This window comes from Lepidochelys kempii, chromosome 2 (genome assembly GCF_965140285.1).
Source record: "Lepidochelys kempii isolate rLepKem1 chromosome 2, rLepKem1.hap1, whole genome shotgun sequence".
NCBI lineage: Eukaryota > Metazoa > Chordata > Testudines > Cheloniidae > Lepidochelys > Lepidochelys kempii.
In genome coordinates this window covers 65,564,731-65,578,106 of record NC_136381.1, presented here as the reverse complement: position 1 = coordinate 65,578,106, position 13,376 = coordinate 65,564,731, and the positions used below count along the sequence as shown (strand labels likewise).

General features: G+C 37.8%; 1 protein-coding gene across 4 annotated transcripts in view; it reads left to right on the top strand.

Moving 5' to 3' along the window:
* The window catches only part of RAB2A (RAB2A, member RAS oncogene family), a 79,563-nt gene extending 66,666 nt beyond the window's left edge, over nucleotides 1-12,897 (top strand). For 3 of the 4 annotated variants that reach the window (XM_073331079.2, XM_073331078.1, XM_073331080.1), the window contains 2 exons: nucleotides 4,741-4,809; nucleotides 11,276-12,897. In XM_073331079.2, the coding sequence (XP_073187180.1) occupies nucleotides 4,741-4,809; nucleotides 11,276-11,371 (165 nt within the window). In that variant the 3' untranslated portion in view covers nucleotides 11,372-12,897. The remainder of the gene's footprint in view (nucleotides 1-4,740; nucleotides 4,810-11,275) is intronic. The other variant, XR_012157203.1, reaches the window with a different exon arrangement.
* Nucleotides 12,898-13,376: the final 479 nt, after the last annotated feature.

Sequence of the window (13,376 nt, the reverse complement as noted above, 5' to 3'; positions counted from 1 at the left end):
TCACTTACTCCAGATCTGGACTCCCAGTAGTAACAGGCAGAGCGAGTTCATTCTTCCTGCTTGTTAGTGGTAGGGTCCAGTGAGCAAAGGCTACCTGTCTTGCTTGTTTGGTAGTGTAGATACTTACTGCAGTTGATATCCTAGATGATTATTGAGGTGAGTTGGATTGTTGGAAATACTGCTCTCATATTGCTTATCCAGTAAGCATTCATGTGTGTTTGCTTTAAGGGAATCAGAAGGTCAGTGTGCTCCATAAATTCATGAGATATGTTATTTTTATTTTCACCCCCAGATAATTTTCCAGTACAGACTGATCTAACACCGTTCATATAATCTCACTGATCACTTTATGCTTAATTATGAAGATGAAAAAATGAGGCTTAAACTTGCACAAGGAGATCCCTGGTTGTAATTATTTTTTGTAATAGTGGTGGGACATTTTAGTTAAATGGAGGTCACATAAACACATGAAATTTCAAAATATATATCGAATGTTTCACATAGTACAATCAGCATATAAATGACTTTTGGTAGAAAGTCAGTTATGCTGAATTCACCCACTTTCTTTTGCTAATTGGGGCACTATAGAATCCTGAAATTGGTATAGAGCTCTTAATGTGAGTCAACTACAATTTTTAGTTAGTTTTCTTAAGACTCATATTTTTAAGTCTCCTGATGGTTTGAACCATGGGCTGACTTAAAGTATGAATTTCTAGGAAATTAACTGAAAATTGTAGGTTTCTTTATTTTTTAGTGGTAGATATGAAGTGTTTCACTTCCATAGCTGACTAGTTCTTTCAGAATCAGTGCCAGCGAAGAAAATTTTAAAAAGTAAACTTACCAAGTATTGTTATAGTACATGAAAATCCAACTTTTTTTGAAATCAGGATTAAAGTTAATATATAACTTCATAGAAGTGGTTATTTCCCAGTGCAGCAGGCTAATGCACAGTGCATTACCACTAATAGTTGGTGCTGCAGAACCACCGGTGTCAAGTGGTTAATCTGTTACTTAAGTTTTCTAAAGATAACCAGTTGAATTAGAATATTTTTATTACTTTTTCCTACCATTGTTAATCACACACTTTTGTAGGCCTCAGTTCAGTAAGTGTGTGCCTAACATGAAGCACATGAGTAGTCACATTGAAGTCAAAAGGACTATTCGCATTCTTAATGTTAGGCACATGCTTAAGTACCTTGAAGAGTAGGAGCCCTGGTTGTGATCCGGGTTCCAAGGTCACTGAACAAAAATGTTTTACATTTGATTATTTCATATGAGTGACTGAAGTACTCCTAAAACGGTTATCTGCTGAATATTAAGTTTGAAATACCTATATTTTCTTTAGAGAGACTTACCACTGTATTTTGTAACATTTATGCTCATAAATTACAATGCCGTTTTCTTTGTCTAAAATAAACAAAGCCCTTGGAACTTATTTTGATAGTTTACCTTTTATTTTAATAGAATTAACAGTAAGAGGTAGGCATGCTCAGACAGTGACTTCTAGGACTAGTCGTCTTGTATGTGCCAATTGTTAAGTGCTTGTTTACATGAAGTTATCATAACACATTTTCAGGACTTCATGGTTCTGTTTAATGTTCTAGTTTAATGGAAACAAGTGAATATCCACATAAGAGCTTCCAGCTGTGTGAAATTCACAAGCTTTGACCATAGTTTTCAATTAGTCCAGTGTATAGGGCCATTGCAATAATTAGTCCGTTATCAGAAACAAAGATAAGTTTCTTCTTTATATTGAAAACTTCAATTTCTGAGGAATGTGAATCAATTCGTAGTTGGCTGAAAGCCAGTTTCTTCTCCTCCTCAACTCTAACACACGGTTGAAAAACGTACTCTCTTCCTAAGTGCCTGTGAATCTGCAATGATTAATTCTTCTCATTATTTTGCTGCAAATTCTCATGACCCTCTGTGATGATTCGATCACCCACTTAGAGTTTATGCATATTCATATCTTTCCGCTCCTGCTGCAGTCGTTCAAGTCTCCTTCACTGGCTGTGGTGTGTGCTTGGTGCAGTAATTGAGCTGCAGTAGATTGATTACTCTGGGGAGCTGTAAGGCCTTTAAAGGTGAAAACATATCAGTCCTGTTAATTAGGAAACAAAGCTCTGGTGGCAAGTTCAGCAGTCAAATGCTTCCAGTGTAGAAATGAGGAAAGGTATGATTTGTTCCTCTCCATGAACCCTGTTTACTTTTTTATATTTGAATTAGATCCACATCAGCTGTGGTGGGCTTGTGCAGAAGATAGAATCCCTTTTATGATTATACAGAGATGGTGTTTCAATCTGAAGAGAATTTGATTTGTAATATTGATTATAGATATTATCTATTGTCAATCAAACCTTAAATTATACATTGTCTTTCAAGAGTTACTTGCCCTATAAAGCTAAATAGGGCAAGATTACATTTTGTATCTCAATACTAATGCTAATCTTTCTCCAGTAACTTCCTTTCATTTGACTAATGTGTTAGTTCTGACCTTAAGTGTAGTATAGCTAAATCGTTACTTTGAATTCAAAGATACGTTTTCTGAAGACAGTATAAAAAGCCCAGGTCTTTGGCTTTTTACTCTTCAGATGACTGCCTGTAGCCTCCCAAGTAAAAGATTAATTAAGAGAAAAAAATTAAAATTGGGTGAATATTAAATGATAGTATAAGGTTTTGTACAACAGGCAGAGCATCCTTACATCATATTGTAAGCACCCTGTAGTTTTACATTGCTAAGCACTCTAATCTAGAATGGAATATTACAAAGATATTAAGGATGGGAGAACCATCTGCCACATTATCTGTCCATAAGGGTCAGAAATAAATTATTTAAGAGTAATTTATACATATTTTAAAAACCACTTTTCTCAGTAATTACTGGACGACAGATTTTGGGCTACATATGCTACTACAAAAAACACTGTTTTTGTAAGCTGTGTGTGATACATGCTATTTCGGATGTGTTAATGGACATGATCTTCATTAGGGCTGTCGATTAATCGCAGTTAACTCAAAAAATAATTGCGATTAAAAAATTAATCGCAATTAATTGCAGTTTTAATCGGACTGTTAAACAATAGAATACCAATTGAAATTTATTAAAGATTTTGGGTGTTTTTCTACATTTTCATATATACTGTGTTCTGTGCTGTAATTGAAATCAAGGTGTACATTATTTTTATTACAAATATTTGCACTGTAAAATGATAAACAAAAGAAATAGTATTTTTCAGTTCACCTCATACAAGTACTGTAGTGCAATCTCTTTGTCATGAAAGTGCAACTTACAAATGTAGATTTTCTTTGTTTTGTTTTTGAGTGCAGTTATGTAACAAAAATGTAAAATTTCAGAGCCTACAAGTCCACTCAGTCCTCCTCCTTGTTCAACCAATTGCTAAGACAAACAAGTTTGTTTCCATTTACAGGAGGTAATGCTACTGTCTTCTTCACAATGTCACCAGAAAGTGAGAACAGGCATTTGCATGGCACTTTTGTAGCCGGCATTGCAAGGTATTTACGTGCCAGGTATGCTAAACATTTGTATGCCCCTTCATGCTTCGGCCACCATTCCAGAGGACATGCTTCCATGCTGATGATGCTCATTAAAAAAATGTGTTGATTAAATTTGTGACTGAACTCCTTGGGCTAGAGTAGTATATCTCCTGCTCTGTTTTACCTGCATTCTGCCCTATATTTCATGTTATAGCAGTCTCGGATGATGACCCAGCACATGTTCATTTTAAGAACACTTTCGCTGCAGATTTGACAAAACACAAAGAAGGTACAAGTGTGAGATTTCTAAAGATAGCTACAGCACTTGACCCAAGCTTTAAGAATCTGAAGTGCCTTTCAAAAGTCTTAAGAGAGCAACACTCCGATGTGGAAACTACAGAACCCAAACCACCAAAAAAGAAAATCAACCTTCTGCTGGTGACATCTGACTCAGATGATGAAAATGAACATGCGTTGGTCCGCACTCCTTTGGATTGTTACCAAGCAGAACCCATCATCAGCATGGACGCATGTCCTCTGGAATGGTGGTTGAAGCATGAAAGGACATATGAATCTTTAGCACATCTTGCACATAAATATCTTGCAACGCCGGCAACAGTGCCATGAGAACGCCTGTTCTCACTTTCAGGTGACATTGTAAACAAGAAGCGGGCAGCATTATCTCCTGCAAACGTAAACAAACTTGATTGTCTGAGTGATTGGCTTAACAAGAAGTAGGACTGAGTGGACTTGCAGGCTCTACAATATTACATTGTTTTATTTTTGAATGCAGTTTTTTGTACATAATTCTACATTTGTAAGTTCAATTTTCATGATCGAGATTGCAGTACAGTACTTGTATTAGGTGAATTGAAAAATACTATTTCTTTGGGTTTTTTACAGTGCAAATACTTGTAATCAAAAATAAATAAGTAAGCACTGTACTCTTTGTGTTCTATGTTGTAATTGAAATCAATATATTTGAAAATGTAGAAAACATCCAAAAATATTGAAATAAATGGTATTCTATTATTAACAGTGAGATTACTCATGGTTAATTTTTTTAATCACTTGACAGCCCTAATCTTCATACCTTATTGAGATCTGTGGTAAAACTCCCACTGACTTTAGTGGGAGCAGAATTTGACCTTTCATGTGAGTATTGGGCTTTGTAGAGTATCTTGTTATGTCCATATTTGTTTTGTCTCATTAATATGATCTAATTGTATATTGTTTCCATTTCAGGCATTTATTAATACAGCAAAAGAAATCTATGAGAAAATCCAAGAAGGAGTCTTTGATATTAATAATGAGGTAACATTTATAGTATTCTGATAGCATGTTCTAGTGAGTTACTTTATTTTTTTTAGAAAGCACAAAACTTACAAGACCTTGGATCACTTTTGGTAACCCGTGTATTACAGTATTCTGCACACACTGCAGTAAAACATTTGTACATCCCGTTTTTATATAGATTCTCTTACTATTGTGATTTAAACAGATTAGAATTAAGTGGCCCTATCCATTGATGAAACATCACAAAACCATATAAATCCCCAAAAGGGAGAAGAAAATCCACTTCCATTCACTTCCCCATATGGTGTCATCTGCTTTCAAAGATAATTTTCCACTGTGTAAATGGGGAGACCATGTTAATGTGCCAGATGTACTACATGAGCTGTCCAGTGTGGAAGAGGTGGTGTGGGAGCATAATGTAGTAAAATCTCATTCCGTGGGCAAATTAGTGATTGGAAAAATAAGGGAGAGGTGTCATTTGATTTATAAAAATCTTACAGAATCATAATTTCAATGATATTGCCCTTTGTGGCATGTCATGGGGACTTACCGCCCTCCCAGCTCCTCGTCCTCCGATTTGTGGAAATTTTGATAGGACAGTGTTGGCCTGAAGCAGCGAAGCGCGGTCACTGGGAGCCGCGATCAGCCAAACCTGCGGATGCGGCAGGTAAACAAACCGGCCCGGCAGGGGCTTTTCCTGCACAAGTGGCGGAACAAGTTTGGGAACCACTGATCTACATGTATTGCTGCACCATCCCGAAAGTTGGCTTTGTCATCATTTCAACCTCATTGAATTGCTTCATCTGTTCTGTGATGATGATGATGCAGCTCTCCATCATGCTCAATAGATCATTATGAGCAGAATGTACATTGGATTTGTGGAACTGGTCTTGCAAGTCCTGAACCCTTTGGGAAATTACTTTAGACACATCAGTATGCTTGTCAAAGAAGACATGTAGGTAGCATTTTTGAAGGGCAACAAGCATTCAGTTGTGGGCTTCCATAGCGCGTCACATCATTTTCTTTTCAAGAATTTGGTTTACAGTACTATCACTGTTCAGAATCCCCCCCAGATCTCAGGAACACCAGTGCCATCAACAAAGGATCCAATTATATGTATCGCTGTAAAGAATATGTACAGTTCACCAGGACATAGACTCCACCATCCACAAAGATCATCACAGGATGTTGTTTGCTGTTGAACAGACCTGTAAAGGACCATGTCTAGTGTCATGACATATTTGATTCAGTTATGCAGATATATTTGTTCATGTGTTCCAGCTGCATAAAGAATGTTAACTAGCAGGTATGACTGGCAGGATGCATACATGGGTCTTCTGCTCTGGCACCATTTGTAATGTTGTATTAAAGGCTGACCATATTGGAGAATGTACCTTTCTCCTGGAATGTTGTGGTATGCTGTGTCCTGGGTTTCCAACTCATTTGAGGGTGTGTTCTATCTCTTCAACTGAAACCATACTCAATTATTTTTTTTTGCCTCTGAAGTGCATCTGACTTTTGCACAAACCAAGTGAGGTCAAGGTTAGTGAATGTAGAAAGCTCTACTGTAGTTTATGTAACTGCTACTTCATTGAAAACTGGACTTCTTGGCTTCAGAATTTTTGGATCTTGATAGGAAAATGACTGAGTTATGAAGTTAGTAAGCTCCTTCAAGGACCGAGTTTTTTGCTGGTTCAGATAGCTCTTGAGGAAGGGACTGACCCCATTAATTCACTTCTAATAGCAGACCATCACATTGACATAAAGGATACCTTTGCCACATGGAACTGAATGAAGAATTGTGTCTTCCTCCAGACCCTGTCTAGGATAGTTTTATATTTAGTGCTGTTGAGAACTTGGACTTCTTTTAAGATACAGCAGATGGCAAAGAACCTAATTTTCAATTGCAGTCTCCAGGTGGAGTACTCTGTTTTGGAATGAATTGATAAACCAACAGCTACTTATGTGTAATCTACCACTACATGTCTCACAGTTGTCATGCATGTGTTGGAAACCTGCCTGTCACTCAAACACATGTACATGAGGCTTGTGCTATTCTTGCTTATTAATATACTCGTTCTGAAGTCATTGAAACTACTGATGCACTTCTTAAAGAGGTAGAACAGGTCACACAGTATATATATATATATATTTTTTTAGGTTTGTCCTCCATTATGGATCCCTGAAACTCCCATATACTCCAGGACAGAATAGTTTTCCATATAAATTTAGCAGCTGCAAACAGTCTTAATATTACTATTAACATCAGTGCTTTCTTCTGCTTTTGGTATCCTTAAAAGCTGCAAAAAGTTGTGGTGCTATGATGCATTTCTGCAGATAGGATTGAAAAAGCTACATCCATATCCCACAGTTCATCTTCAATAAGTTTAAGAGCCTTTCTGCTAAGCATTTGTTCCTCTTCAATCCCTTCAAAGCACACTGTACTTAGTTCTGCGTTGGCCATCACCACCACTTTCCCATCCATTAGAGCGCTTTTGAGGCAATTTATGAGCTGAGTCGCACAGTTTGCAGTCGTAAAATCAGTGTTGGTTTCTGTTGCTTTGCCCTTTTGACATAACACATTGTATACGTTACTGGCGTAAGGCTTGGTGTAACACATTACATACATTTCTGGCGTAGGATGTGATATGCAATGTCATGTACGTGGGTGTCTTTTGGGTCAATGTACCCACTTTACTTTCCCTGCAGTGCTCTTGCTAAAAGTGACTGCTTCATGTAGTTTCTCACCTGTTGAAACGTGCTTAATGGTTGCCTTTGAGCTTACTGCAGAAGAAGCAGTTGTTGTTCTCAAAATGTATGTTTTGGGACCTACTATTAGGTGTCTCGCCCATAGCTGACACTTGTCCCAGAATCCTCAACTTTTTCCTGTTGCTCAACGTACTTCCTCTCCAACATTGTCAGATTCAGTTTATGGGTGCACTTCTTATAGCCTTATATAGTAAGGTGCCACCGAGCATCGTGTTTAACTCTGCAGTGGTATTCTCCAAAGAGTCAGCTACTCTTCGTCTCCCAATTGATGCCTAAAAATTATCAAGACCAAAGTAAAAACAAGGATTTTGTAATAAATTACTCTAGGAATGTAATTAATTATGTTATATAATTATGTGCATACTGTTTCCGGACGGATTCCAGTAATTTCTGGCTGGATGCTGACTTCTTAACCAGTACTTCATTACTAAGGCTACACTTTAGTCACAGGTATTTTTAGTAAAAGTCATGGCTGTATCACGGGCAGTAAACAAAAATTCATGGCCCGTGACCTGTCCATGACTTTTGCTATATACCCCTAACTAAAACCTGGGGTGGGGGCCCCACGGGGGCTGGGGGGAATGGCCTGTGGGAGTGGGGTGGGGCAGACTCCCGACCCAGCTCCTGGGAAGCAGCGACCCTAGCTCCATGTGCTGCCTCCCCCCCAAGCCTTGGTTCTGCAGCTCCCATTGGCTGGGAACTCCGGCCAATGGGAGTTGCAGGGGCGGTGCCTGCGGGCGGAGGCAGCACATGGAGCTAGGAGCTGAGGATGGGGAGTTCCTGTTACCCTTCTGGCGAGGCGCCCTCCCTCCCCCTCCCCAAGCACTGACCCGCACCCTATCTCCCAGCCTTGAGTGCCCCACACCCAAACTCCTGCTGCTGGGGGGCGGGAGAGCCCAAGACTGCCCCAGCAGTGACCAGTGCACCTGTACCGGGGCCTGCCCAAGGTGGCCAGGCGGCCCTCGGGCCAGGCGCACCAGCTGCTGCAGAAGTCACGGAGGTCATGGAAAGTCACAGAATCCGTGACAAACATGGAGCCTTACTCATTACAACTCTTTTGGCATAATAAACCAAGCTGATAATCAATACCACTGAGCTGCTTCTTTTTTAACAATAATGGCAAATAAATTTGAGGTACTTCTTCCATTTATAGTAATCTGTGACATTAAAAAATTTAATCAGGTATTATGTTCTGAGCATTAACTGATAACAGAGTACTGTTAGTCGAGAGCAACAATTTAACTTTGAGAGGCCTGCATGTTTGACGTACCTCTGTTAGAGTATAATTTAAAAAGCTTTGATTTTTAAACATTTTCTCAAATGTTATCTACAGAATTATTCTAGGGTTGTCATGTTTGGTACCATTGTGTTCGTGGGAGAAAGGGTTTTTGAATGATATCCAGCTTGACCATGATGACATATTATCAAAATTTCCACCAACCAGGGGATTAGCAAGTACACCCATTCACTCCAGATAGGGTGACACCACTGAAACTGATTCTTTAGATTTTTATAAATCAAATGGCACCTTCCTATAATTGTCCAGTAATTACATGTATTCCCAGACTGAGGGGGGAAGAATTAACTTTGAGAATTACATGAAATATGACTAAATAATCCAGATTTACATAGCTGGTTACTATAGGGAGTAAAATACTGCCCACTGTTAGGAATTTCTGTAGGCAAAGTAAAGATTATGGCTTGTTCTTATTCTGTAGTAAAGAAATTCTTAAAGCCAAAAAAACCCGTATGTCTTGGAACAACTGAAAATTTCTTCTCTGGATCAACGTGTACTGTCTCAGAGTAGATCTCTGTGATGTATGTCCTTAAATTCTCAAGTACATCATATGCCCTTATATTGAATATGACTATGTGAGAGGGCTCTGGGTAGCTCAGGGAGAGAGAGCCTTTCACATCTGATCACTGGTTCAAATTCAGTACAGGTTAGTAATCAAAGTTATCATCTAATATAGCTCTTCATTGCCCTATTGAAGTAAGTTGGTGGGATCAGTCACGTTCTCGGTGGACTAATGTCCACATCACAAAGCAGCAGCACAATCAGCACTAATTGGCACCCTTGTTGGCAGTCTGGGATGTCCTTGGCACATAGCCTTTCTTTCACCCGTAGAGATGTCCCTTGAGATCAGTGCTAAGGCCAGTTGGTTGGAACCACATGGAGGATTGTGCACTGCCACCAACCATTCTGTACCTGTTCTGTGGATAGGGCTTTCATTTTCTAGTCATTTTCTGACTGCTTTTAATGGACATGAAAGTCACTGAACTGTTGGGGATGATGGCACAAAGGAATTAGCAGAACTGCATTAAGTTGTTTCAGCACATGGAAGCTTAAAAAGTAAAAAGTTATTTCTAGTTATAGTAATAGACGTTATTAGTAAGGCATTAGAGAGAAGCTTCACTACCACTCCAGCTGCTTGAACTGTGTGACCTGTAGCTAAATAGGACTTCAGTCTTAAGCATAGGTTCTTAAAACAAAGATCCCAGCGTCTCAAAAATTATTTGTAAATTTTAATTAATATTTCATTATGTTGATATCCTTTTTTTCATGCAGCTTGTTCAGTTTTTCAAAATTCTTCAGGGTTAATATAGCAGAAAATCTTGAGTTGGTTTAAAGGAGATGCCATTCAGTTAGAAACTGATGCTTTATAAATTGGACAGTAATCAGGGCGTCTGAAGAGGCATGCTCATTGTATCTGTCGAGTTTCATATACTAGCTGACTGCTTTACTGTGCCTTATGGAGCTTTGATTGCAATATGCTGTCAAGAGCCAACAGTCCGTGCTATTTATTTGGCTTAATGCCAAGTCTGGCTCCTTGATTCCTCAAGAAGTTGCTACCAGCCCAGAGGGGGCAAAACCAATGAGCCATAGGGCATGCTTTTTATTAAAGAGGAGTCAAAGAGCGAAAAGAAACCACATCAGCTGCTGTCAATACTGAGCTAGTGCCAGAAACCCCAAGGCTACTACTGTTGCAGAACAACTGCCAAGCACTATAAATCTGAGATTTACTGTGACGCAAAGTTTCCTTAAGAGCTTAATTTCTGAAGCTACTGTATTACTTTTCTCAAAGTGCTGTATTTTTAGGTAAAATCCACTTGAGGGAGTGAGGGTTAAGATACAAGTGTGAGTTTGATGAATGAAAGAGCTACGCTGTGTGTGGGTTCTTGGCAAGTTGCCATGTCTTTGGGGATCATAGAAATTATTGATGACACAGAACACTCGTATGCCCTTAGCCTGTACAGCTGATTCAACATGGAAATAAATGCTGTCTAGAGAGGAAAAGTTGTACATTGTATTAAACCAGTGGAGGTTTTGCATCTCTTTTAAGTGTGCATTAGAAATGTATATATGTATTTTTAAAAGTTTGCTACTTTATGTGGAATAGCATTTAAATACTATTCTTCCTGTGTGTTTATGTTAACAGTTTGATAACAGGCAGAGTTCTGTTTTATAGCAGTGAAATGGAGAAAAACTGAAACAAGAAGGAAAACGTCTTTCCCTTAATTTTACTTCCTTATTTGTATCCAGGCACAGTTTTAAATAGGAGTTTTTTCTGAGGTTTATTGTATATGAAAGTAAAAGGAGAACTTCTTTTAGACATGTGCATAAACAAAAATTAATGGACTAATTTTAGTCTTTTCCAGCATATTAAAACGTTTTAAAATAGTAATTGCTGTGTATTCAACTTTTTTATTTCAGGCAAACGGTATTAAAATTGGACCTCAGCACGCTGCCACTAATGCAACACTTGCAGGCAATCAGGGAGGACAACAAGCTGGTGGAGGCTGCTGTTGAACCTATTTTTACTTTCTAGCTGCCCGACTAGGGCCCACTAACTTGTTCTTTCACCCTCCCCCCACTGCAGCTCAACTGAGACATGAAACTATTGTAAGTTGGTTTCATGCGGCAGAAGAAGACTTTATCCTTCAACTTCTTGTATAACTTTGAATAAATGGTTAATGTTCACTTAAAGACAGATTTTGGAGATTGTATTCATATCTATTTACATTTGATTTCTAGTTCAGTTGATGTGATTATTTTTGTTAAATGTTGTCTTGTGCCCTTGACTACAAACTGAATTGTATTAAACACTACGAAGTCATCTGAGTATTTTAATCAGTTTGTGTAGTTAGGTTTCCAACTACTGTGGTTACCTAATGTTTAATATTGTAGAGCTGTCCAAGTTTTTGTCAATTTTCAAGGCTATAAAGAAAAGCAGAAGGACTCTTTTAATTCTGTATTTATCATTTACTTTCTGTATATATAGTTTAATAACCTGCTTGGGTGTATTTGCCAAGCTAGAATTCTTTAATGCATTTGCATAAATTCTATACTATTTAGAGCTTGAAAACTACAGAAACATTATTAGAAATTGCTTGGATGCTGAATTTTAAACCTTTTTGACATTGTTAGCATGTTCATCCTCTCCTGCCATTATCTTCAAGTCCAAGAAAAATGCTTAATGTATATTACTGGAAGCTACATATGTGTTAACTATTTTAATGCCAAATGTTTGCTGTTTGTCCACAATTTCCACAGCACCTCTTCAGAAATGGATTAGCAGTTTGCCTTAATGAATACTGTAGGTAAAAACACAGTATAATGAATGAAAAATACAGGAGGAATCGATACCCTTTTAAGATGGCACATTATGAAGACTGATCTTTTCTTATATTTTTTTCTTGTTTACCGCTTGATTTCTCAGTATATTTTTCATGCAGGACAGTTTTTCAACCTAGTTGTACAGTGACCGTGTAAAGTTTTCTTTCAGTGGCAACTTGTAATCCTAAATATATGGTAAGCATCTTGTCTGTTGTGAAAGGGGTGTGACAATAAATCTGCCAGATTGAAAATCTTGATAAAAGCCAAAACTGGAAATGCTTTGGTACTTTACTCAATATGGTGGTTTATTTTATTTTTTCTCATAATGAAATAGTTAACAGTGCAAAATAAAATTCTGTGTTTAAGTATTTAAACTTGTTAAAGTGCAGAATATTAATATTGGTCTGACTGCAAATGAGGAAAACTTCCAATTATTTTTCATATTTATACATTCAAAAATAAAGGGGTGACACTGATGCTAGCTCACGCTTCATATATCTCTCTAAAGGAAAGAATTTCAGCCACAAGTTTTGTCTTAATGGACCAGCAGAGACTGAGGCATAAATCTGGGGACGTGGACTCCCCCCTCAATTCATCCACACTTACTGTCAAGCTACAAAAGGGAACGTTAACATCAAAAGTGATAAAGCTCACTCTGAGAAGTGTAACATAGCAATGGTTCTGAGATTAAATAAAGTTTAAAAGTATGTGAGATAAAAGTATCTTTTGCAATTTTTATAAAGGGGGGGTGTTATTAATGAGCAAATGATCATCACCGATTCTAATTTTAGACCTCTTCCTACCCAGTTATGGTTGTAGAAGTATTGGAATCTGTCTGTAATACATTATATCCTTCACCTATATTTTCAACTAGTGAACATTGTGAGACCATTATAATGTAATTCAATATTTATCTGTTATGAATATTAATTATTTGTAATATAACATCATTTGAAGCCAAAACTGTGTACAACTTGAAACATTTATAAAGTACAAAAACAAAAGGGTTTCCCTTGTGCTGACTCAGAGGTTTGAAGAGTATGGTGCTACACCGCTTGAATCCATTCTAATCAGTTACATGGGTGGGTAGTGGTGGTAAAAACAAAGCTAAGAATAAAAATCTACCTTGGATCTGAGTGGTAGTCTAGCAATACAACTTGCTACCTTATGTGAGCCAAGAGTCTTTTTTACCTTATGT